Below are 10,110 nucleotides of genomic sequence, written 5' to 3'. Positions count from 1 at the left end.
GCGACACTATATTTTAGCGCCTTTTTTCTGGGGACCGGTAAAGTAAAGTCGTTCCAATCATAGATGTATAGATAGTAGACTTTGTATAGTTAGGCCCTATGGCACCACATTTGTCTTTTTCCATGCTGTATGTTGTATGTTAACGTTTCGCCTTTGTAGATTTTTTTAAATGAAAATGAATGCTTACTATAATAGTTCTCTCTCTCTATATCGTGCCGTTACCTATTTTCGATAGAATCCTAATTTCGATAGGCTACTTTTTATAACAATCATTCGGAAATCCTGACGTCATTTTTCGGAACGCTTCTCCTAAAATTAGCATCAGACGTAGAGTGTTTAAAAAACCCAAAAAGATCGAAAATTATGCCATTTAGAGAGGTAAGATATTATTTCTCTCTTTATCTATTCAAATCACGCCCTTTTTACATAATGCAAAAAAATCCACCCTAAATACCTTATCATCTAAGCCTGAAAACAACATCTGATCACCCTAAGTTGTCGTCTGTTTAAAAGCTCTGCGTTATGGTCTAAAAATAGATAAGCCTCATTTTGAGCAAACTTCCGCTTTTAAAAAAAAAGTATGGAAGCCCGTTACATGTATTTTATTTTAAATTTCGAGATTTTTCTATGTTTCAAGATTTTGTTTCTGTTGCTTTATTGTTTGTTTCCTTGTAGATATTTTCCATTCAAAGGGGAAATTACAAGAACTATAGTCCAGAGGCTTTGGATAATGCTTTCCAAGCAGTAAAAGGGGGGATGAGTGTTCATGGTGCTGCCAAACGGTTTCAAGTTCCCCTGACAACTTTAAGAGACAGGGTGGATGGACGGATAAGTATTGATGTAGCATCATCAGGACCTCCACCACTGTTTACTCAGGAACAGGAATCTTACATAGTGGAGCATGTGAAGACAATGTCTGAGATAGGATATGGATATACCCGTGCAGAGGTGCTGAACCTTGCCTCTGACTATGCTGTAGATCTCTGTATTAGGGAAAAGGGGAAGGACTTAACAATGAAGTGGTATTATAACTTCATGAGGAGGTGGCCTGAGCTTCATGCAGTAAAACCATCAGGGTTATCAGAACTACGAGCAAAAGCCGCATCTCCGGAATGTATTAGCAAGTACTTTGAAGAGCTAAAAATCATCATTGACAGGTATGGACTGGGGGATAAGCCTCAACTTATATTTAATGTTGATGAAAAGGGAATAAACACAGGTGGGTCAAAGCCTCCAAACATTGTTGCAGCAAAAGGGATGGCAGCACAAGTTGTAACATCTGAGAGGTCCCAAACAATTACTGTTATTGGATGTGGAAACGCTGTGGGGTGCAGTATTCCTCCATTTCTGGTGTTTCCAGGTAAACGTTTGTTACCTGAATTATTAGATGGTGCCACCACTGGCTGTGATGGGACCATGAGTGACACAGGCTATTCAAATACTGAAATTTTCAATAACTATGTCAAGAATCATTTTACCAGATATGCCTCTGGGAACCCCGGTCAGCCGATTTTGCTTTTGTATGATGGTCACAGAAGCCATACATCTCTTTCATTAATCCAGTGGGCCCGTGAAAACAACATCATTCTTTTTGTCTTGCCTCCTCACACGAGTCATCTTTTACAGCCGATGGACGTTGGCTGTTTTGGTCCATTCGAGACTCTTTATCAGCAAGAAGCTCATAAATTTATGCGACAGAGTGTCGGTCGTTCAGTGACAAGGTATGACGTGTGCAGGCTTGTATGCAAAGTTTACGACACTGCCCTTAGTCCTCAGAATTTAAGATCAGCCTTCAGGAAAACTGGTATTTATCCTCTGAATTCATCAACAATTAGTGAAAGCAGGACTTTACCATCTCTTGTATACAAAGGCAAGGTAGACATCACCAAAACTTCAACAACAGCTACTGTTATCTCTGATGAAAAAGTTAATTTTACTGCTGAAAGCTTTTTCAACAAGCGTGGTGGAGAGGTCCTCTTAGCTGTAGAGAAGGCAAAAAAACCAAGAAGAAATCTCAGTTCCATAATTGCAGGGAAAGCCATAACAGAAAAGAATGTATTTGATAAAATTCAGGCATACAATGAAAAGTCGGAACACTCAACAAAAGGAAAAGGGAAGGGAAAAGGAAAAGGGAATGCAAAGCTAGTGGAAAACCAAATTGCAGGTCCTTCTAAAGATACAGCAGGTCCGTCCAAGGTTTCAAATACTTCACGTCCATCAGTTGATTTGTCAGATGAGGAGTCATTAGCTGATGAGGAAAAGTGTTGCGTCTGTGATAGACTGGAGCCTGACCAATTGAAGTTTAAGCCTTACATTGAGTTTGTTAGGTGGGGACAATGCCAATGTGGACACTGGGTGCACCTGTCCTACTGTGTGAAGGAAAAAGTAATCAGAAGAGACACACAAATCAAATGCCCTCATTGTGTTTGACATTTTTATTTCAGTCAATGATTCCTGACTTGAATTTTCAATTTCATAAAATTTCAAAAAAAAAAAAAAAAAAAAAAAAAAATTGAAGAAATTCTATTAAATGTTTTGGTTAATTATTATTTATTTTTGTTAAGATCGTTAAAAAAAATAAATAAACAAACAAACAAACGAACAAAACAAAACAAAAAAAACACAACATATTAATTTAATTTTATGTTTTTATGCCAATTACTGTGCGCCATACTTGCTATCGAAAATAGGTGACGTCATTCAAAACAACTCGGATTATGGCGGATCCAAAGAAAGTTGTAACAGTACTGGAATTCTTATGATTTCAAAAACAAATTAAGGTCAGATATATTTATGTATTGTTGACTAATGACACATAAATAGTTAAGGTGAGAAAAACATATATGCACAGATTAAATTTGTGACTAAAGTTTTACACTATCGAAAACCGGTAACGCCAGGATAAATAAATGAAAAGTGTATGAAATTTTTTTTCGTTGTTAAATCGGATAATAATGTTTGTACCGAATATGGTTTCTTTGCTAATACAGACAAACATATATCCGGTTTGAATACATGTGTTCTCGGAATGCAACTTGTACTTTTGGAGTTCTGGAACTTTTTATGATGTAACGACAAGGTAAAAATGAATTATTTCTCCTACTAAATTACGATTAAGTCATCAATATTTAAACAAAAAGTGTCCGCAATCTCAACTTATCAGATTATTCACGAAGGACATCATCATCGATGGAAATTTAAACAGTTAAAAGAGAGAGTCCTGACTATTGTAAGCCGCCTTTATTTGGCAGATAATATTAGAAATTATGAAGAATCATTAGAACAATTTAAATAGATTGTCTGTAACTAGAGTACATATACATCTTACAAAGTCATAACACAACCCTTATTCATATGCATAATGATGATATGTATAGGGAAAATGTATTGGTTTGTAAGTACTGTCTATAATAATATAACAACTGTTTAACAATCTAGTGATAGATTGTAAATTGAAATAGTTTACTGTTCAAAAGACAAAATTTCTCATTTGTGACCTGCTGAGAGATTTACTGAAAATGTTTTAAATAATAAGCCTACAAGATGTACAAATATTGATCATTTTTGATAGTATTTCAAGTAATGCAAATGAATCATCTGAGTAACAATCATCAGTTATTGATGGTGGTCGCAACATCATAGAAGTCTAATGGTAAAAATAAGTGAATCCTCATTTGTTTGAAATTTTTGTTTGATATATGTTGTATGATAACGATAAATTTTTGTTTATTTTATTCCTCCCTGGTAGTTGTTGAAGTTTTTGCCATTATTAAAAATACTTTTGTTTGATCAGATGTACTCAGGGTTGTCTCTAAGACCCGGGGGCCGAGGAATTTCCCCAACTTTAATGATGTAAATAATCCCCCGGTTATTTTGATATTCCTCCTAAACTCCCCAGTAAGGGAGGAACCCCAGTTCCCCTTCTACGTTTTAAATGTCCCCTTCTATTTCAATTCTTAGGGACAACCCTGTGTACTTCGACCCAAATTTTGTAAAATAGGTAAGTAGGTAGGTAGATTTTTTTTTTGGCAGTATCTAACAAATTGATTTTTTGTCATACAAAAACACAGAATTAGAAATTTATTGATGTTTCATTACACACTGGACAGCTAGACAGGTTTAATATTTATTGCTCTCGTTAAAACAAGTGTCTTGGAGAAATTATAAACCTCAACTTTATAATGAAACAAACTTTATTTCCCTGGAACCCCCCCCCCCCCCCCCAAAAAAAAAATGAAGTAAAATTAAAATACTTAAAAAAATGATTGGGTAGGGGTGATTTTGATGGATCTTTTGGAGTACATCAAACAAATCAGTCATAGCTCACCTGAGCCAATTGAGCTTTTCTGATCAAAATTTGTCTGTCGCTGTCATTGTCTTAAACTTTTCACATTTGAATCTTCTTCTCAAGAACCACAGGGCCAATTTCAATCAAACTTGCTACAAAGTATCCTTGGGTAAAGGGGATTCAACTTTATTTAAATGAAGGACCATATCTTCTTCTAAGGGGAGATAATTACAAATAAATGAAAAATTAATGGCATCTTTTAAAATCTTCTTTTCTGGAACCACTGGGCCAGGAAAAATTAAACTTATTTGGAAGCATCCTCAGGAAGTGTAGATTCAAATTTGTTTAAATCATGACCCCCGGGTGTAGGGTGGGGCCACAATACGTTCTATTTCCACTATGGAAGAGTTATACTTCTTAGTGCACAGTGCCACTCTTTTGTGAAAAAGTCGGAAAATGTACAAATCTCGCAGGATTTCTGGGACAAACTAACATAAACATGTAAACATGGTAAACAATATGTTGAATGTCGATGAACAAATCCTAAGAAAATGCAAATGAAATATTTTATTGTTGTGAACTTTATAAACATCAAGAGTAGGAATGACAACGATATCAATTTATGTCTATTGTTGATCGTATGTATGATACAGTATCTATTTATCGTATGGTACCTCTAAATACAATACCGGTACACATGCCTCGGAAATGTCGTATTTTTTATTAATGGATCATTATGGATGATAAATTTAGGGTTCTTGCTCTCTCACATATGTCTTTTAGTTCTTCTATTCTTTAATTGGAATGACAAATACATTTAACATTTAAAACTGGATTGAGATTGGCAGGTTTGTATTATCCGCAACGCCATGCTGTCCCAGTCAGACGGCCAAACGCGCCTCTAATTTTGAAGAGTTCACTGATGGAAATAAAACGTATTGATGATCAAGTTTTACGTAGGAATACATAGGATAAAATCTTTGAAAATCTTCTTCACTAGAACCACTGTATCAGGAAAGATGAAACTTATGTTGAAACATCCTCAGCTAGTGTAAATTCAAGTTCGTTCAAATCATGACCCCCGGGGTAGGACGGGGCTACAATGAAGGATCAAAGTACATAGGAAAAATCTTAGAAATTTCTTCTATTCAAGAACAGCAAAGCCATGATTTGTCATATTTATATGGAAGCATCTTCAGGTAGTGAAGATGCAAGAATGTTCAAATCATGACCTCCATGGGTAGGATGGGGCCACAATCGGCAATCAACATTTTACTAACAATACTGATACATAGGAAAGATCTTTAAAATTCTTCTCAAGACCAATGTAGTCAAAATTAGTCATAATAATATAAAAGCATCCTGAAGTAATGTAGATTCAATTTATTCAAATCATGACACTCCCCCCTCCCTCCCCAGGAGAATAAAGGGGCCATAACATCGAATCATAGTTAAACAGTAAAACTCATTTAGTACGAACACGGATATTGTGAATTCACGGATATAGCGAAGTTTTCTTGGATCCCCAGCTAAATAAATTTCACTAATTCCCTATTTGGATATAACAAATTAAGGATATAGCGAAGTAATTTCACAGGTCCCAGTGACTTCGTTATAACCGAGTTTTACTGTAAAAAGGAAGAAAAGGAATATATCAATAAAAATTTTCTTCTTAAGAACAGCAATGCTAATATGTATCATATTAATTCAAAAGCATCCTTCGAAAGTATAGAATTCATACCCCCCCCCCCCCTCTGATCCACTTTTATATTTAAACTTTTAAATACAGAACTGATTTATGCTTTTTCCTACCCAAAGTGCTCAGGTGAGCAAAGTGGCACCTAGGACTCTTGTTTATTGTTGGTCTTATAAGTGAAATCAGAATGCAATACAGTGTAGCAACTGTACATAATATATTCTTTCAGAGAGAAGAAAATTGACATTAAAGGAGAACCAGTAACTAAAGATGTATGATGAATCAAGATGTGATCATGTGGTAAGTGGTAATAAATTCAATCATAAATAGGCATGTATGACAATTGCATTAAAAGAAAAGAACTTGATTCCAATTTTAATTGGAATGTTGAACTACCAGCTGCAAACTACAACAGGTTAGGCATAATAAAAAAAAAATGTTTGTTTATGGTTACCCCACCCCCCACCCCCCGACCCAATATCTAATAGCCAACACAATTTTTTTTTCGTTGTAAAAATCCATAAGTCACTCATTCGTCAGTTTAACTTTTACATGCATCTTAATCTACCTACCAACCCTATTTTATTTCAGCATGTAACAGTAAACAAACATATGTTTTTGTTTGGCCTTATGAAATTGTATGGCTTGGAGTCTTTTTCACTTCTCTATAAAATTTTCTGTCTGGATGATGTCTAGCATAATATACACCATGCAGTGAGGATTTTAGTTCACCTGAGCTAAAAACTCGAGTGAACTTTTCTGATACCTTTTGTTTTGTCTTTTGTCCATCAAACTGTCGATCCATCAGTGAGCTTTTCACATTTTCAACTTCTTCTCAAGAACCACTAATTTTAACCAAGGTTGACACAAAGTAAGGATATTTTAAATTGTACAGAGGAAGCTGCCCCCCCCCCCCCCTTCACCCCAAGGGGAAATGATCAACTCTTTCAGATATTATTGATATGATCATTGTTGAGCAACTTATAATTTTGTAACCTGTAGACTTTATTTTAAGAATAATGAATATTTGTTTAAGAGTCCTTTTGTCAAGGTTCAAAGTTCAATTAAAATTATTTTGTGATACATGTATTTGAGGATTCGAGATATCAGGAGTAAAATATTTAAAGAATACTTCCAATTACTTCGACATATCTGTGGTATTCAAGATGCCAAAGTTCAACTGTATGGCTATGCTAAAGTAGTTAATATTATAACTTACTAAAACTTTCTAACATTGAAATATGTTAAATGAAACAAGACAAAAATGAAATATAAAAATTTACTGATTTCTGGCTGGTCAGTATTTTGATGACTGTAATTTCTAAAATATTCAATGAAACACTTTGAAGCTTTAACTGTAGGTATATGTTAACTAAATATACTTAGTCTATAAGATAATATTTATAAATGAGAAGTTTTGAACAAACATTACAACATTCGTGTATGTAAATTGGGAGTAAAAACTGGTTATCGGTAATGGCTATCACCTTAATTTTCAATGACATAAAACAAGATTTAGAATGCAGGTAAATAATACTAGTAAGTGTCTATACATATGATATAGCATATAGAACTTGTACTGAATGTTGATTAACTAAATCTTGAATGGCTGATATGTTGGTCGTTTTTGATGAAATTTAGATTATTTGTATGTAAACTGAGTGTACATGCAATATGAAATTATTCATAAGGTATTAAACATTATTAAAACATGTGTATGCAATGCAACATATGATGAATTCATATTGACTCGTATGGATATAGCTTAACATGTATGTGCATTGTTTTTTTAGGGTCCTGTTCTGCAGATGCCATGAGATGATCTGTCTGTCCATCTGATATCACTTGTCCTGAGTATATTTTTTCTCCTCTTAGCCCAATCTCACTCAAATTTAACTCATAGAGTGCCTGTGGATGGAGGGTAAAAAGTGACCTTGGACCAATTATCAAGGTCAAAGGTCAGTATCAAAACACACTATATATCTTTATTTAAAGTCCTTGTCCAGAGCATAATTTTTCTCCCTTGGTATGATCTTGCTTGTGTGCCATGGGATGAAGGGTTTTTAGTGATCTTTAACAAAATTTCTAGGTCAAATGTCAATAAGAAAAAAAAAGATTCGTAATATCCTTGTCCAGAGCACATTTATCTCCAATTCACTCAACTAAAAGCAGTGTTCTACATGTACGAGATGGTCATATTCTCAATCTTACCTGCTTTAATATTAATCTGGCTTAAAACCTTACTATGTAATGTTCATTATTCGGATTTCATGTCATTAAATTTAAAGACTGAAACTAATTATAATCACTGATATTGGTACATTAAAGGACATTGAGTGATCTTGTAAGATTTCTAAATAATATTCAAGCATACAATTCTTACATCAAATAATAATTTTATATGAAAATATATCGCAGATCGACGCAGATGATGTGAAGAAAATACAACGGAAGCTGATGTTGAAAGAAGTATAGAGTATTTAAAGAAGTTTTTATGAATGGACTTAGATGTGAAAGACTACTTCATTGTGTACCAAGATATATGATTTTATTTATTTTGATATCATTTTCAAATAATGTTTTTGCACATCAAATGAATAATTAAACATATGATTTGATAATGCTTTTTCCTTTTTATACATTTTCTTGATAGATTTTGAAAAGAAAACACAGTTTACCAAGGAAATTAATAATATATATTTTGATTTAAACCTGCTGTTCTCTTTTCACATTCTAGACAAGAAAGATTAACCATGGAAAATACAGGGATCCTTGAGCTTCCAGTTGCTTGTCAATCATTTTTCGAAATTGAAATGCTCAACCTACCCTGTAGTTTCCATGGTATGGAAACTATTACACCACAATTACACATTGCTTCCCGTCTCAGAAAAATAAGGGAATCTTGAAGTTTCACTGTAATTTCCTTTTATGAGACACCAGATAATTCCACCAAGTTTCCATCACACGGAAACCGCTACGCTCCAATTCCATATAGTTTCCTGAGTCATGGAAACTTGAGGAATCACGAGGTTTCCTCTAGTTTCCGTTCATGGGAAATCTGAGGATTCCATCGAGTTTCCATTCCATGGAAACCACTACGCTCCGATTCCACATAGTTTCCTAATTATGGAAACCAGTGGAATCTTCAGGTTTCCCATTACGGGAAACTACATGGAGGCTCAGGAAACTTCAGGTTTCCTGGGGTTTCCGTGGTTCGGGATACCTTATGGAATCGGAGCGTAGTAGTTTCTGTGGTACGGAAACTTGACGGAATAACCTGGCATCCGCTGCGGAAACCACTAGGAAACATGATGTAAACATGAGGTTTCCATGTGGTTTCCATATAGTTTCCCATGACGGGAAACTGCTTATTTCACCCAGTGCTTTTTTTTTTTACTGTATCGGCCCCGGCACCGTAAAAGTAAAATATCCACCGACACAGTAACGATTCAAACTCTATCTCCTACACCATAGTTGGACATTACGCATGAATGAACTAAGACAAACCATTTGTATTATTCCTCCAATGTAACTTAAAAAATGCTGGTTGAATTTTAAACACCGTTTGATTATATATCTTTACTTTAGAACAATGTATAGAAAACCTTGTTGGGATGGAGAGTTAAACATTGTATCATAATCATTTATTATGTATTGTTGAAAAATTAAAGGCATTCCCCTAAGAGCATGTTTTTTCTTTCAATTCCAACACGAACAATGGATGATAAAGTGAGAAAAATCATGACATATTTTTTTGTAAAGATGGTAAGTAGTTCGATTGTATAACAAACCAGAATTTCCTCTGCTCTTCAATGCAATGGGAAAATGTAAGATATTTCTTAAAAAAAATAAGGGTTTAACAATTACAACTTGTAGATACGGATGCAAAAAGACTTCTGTGAGCCAATGTTCACTAATAATACCCCGCTCTGATGTGAATTTTGTACGGACAGACGCATTGATAAACAGGAAGTTGACATCGGATCGGTAAAAAAATAAATCCCACTATATGGCATTCCAAAAGAAAAAAAGTGTGCTAAAATTTCAAGCATCTACAAAGAGTAGTTGCTGAGACAGACAGCCAGACAAGCTTTGAAGAGTAAAATAGTATACCCCCTCTCCTTCG

General features: G+C 34.6%; 1 protein-coding gene and 1 long non-coding RNA gene across 2 annotated transcripts; both read left to right on the top strand.

Annotated features, from left to right (window-relative positions):
- Positions 1–363: 363 nt before the first annotated feature.
- Positions 364–2,430, top strand: LOC133189468 (uncharacterized). The gene is made up of 2 exons (XM_061324837.1): positions 364–378; positions 676–2,430. Exons 1-2 carry the CDS (start codon positions 364–366, stop codon positions 2,428–2,430), a joined length of 1,770 nt encoding a protein of 589 aa, XP_061180821.1.
- A 620-nt stretch (positions 2,431–3,050) lies between these two features.
- LOC133189513 (uncharacterized) lies at positions 3,051–8,566 on the top strand. The gene is made up of 4 exons (XR_009721493.1): positions 3,051–3,079; positions 6,214–6,284; positions 7,778–7,942; positions 8,403–8,566. It is a non-coding gene; the product is annotated as an uncharacterized LOC133189513 (long non-coding RNA).
- The last annotated feature ends 1,544 nt before the right edge of the window (positions 8,567–10,110 follow it).

The sequence above is a fragment of the Saccostrea echinata genome, unplaced genomic scaffold (assembly GCF_033153115.1).
Source record: "Saccostrea echinata isolate AGI-Se365-2 ecotype Australia unplaced genomic scaffold, CSIRO_AGI_Sech_v1 ptg000018l, whole genome shotgun sequence".
NCBI lineage: Eukaryota > Metazoa > Mollusca > Bivalvia > Ostreida > Ostreidae > Saccostrea > Saccostrea echinata.
The sequence above is the reverse complement of the archived record's forward strand: the minus strand, read 5'-3'. Positions and strand labels throughout refer to the sequence as shown.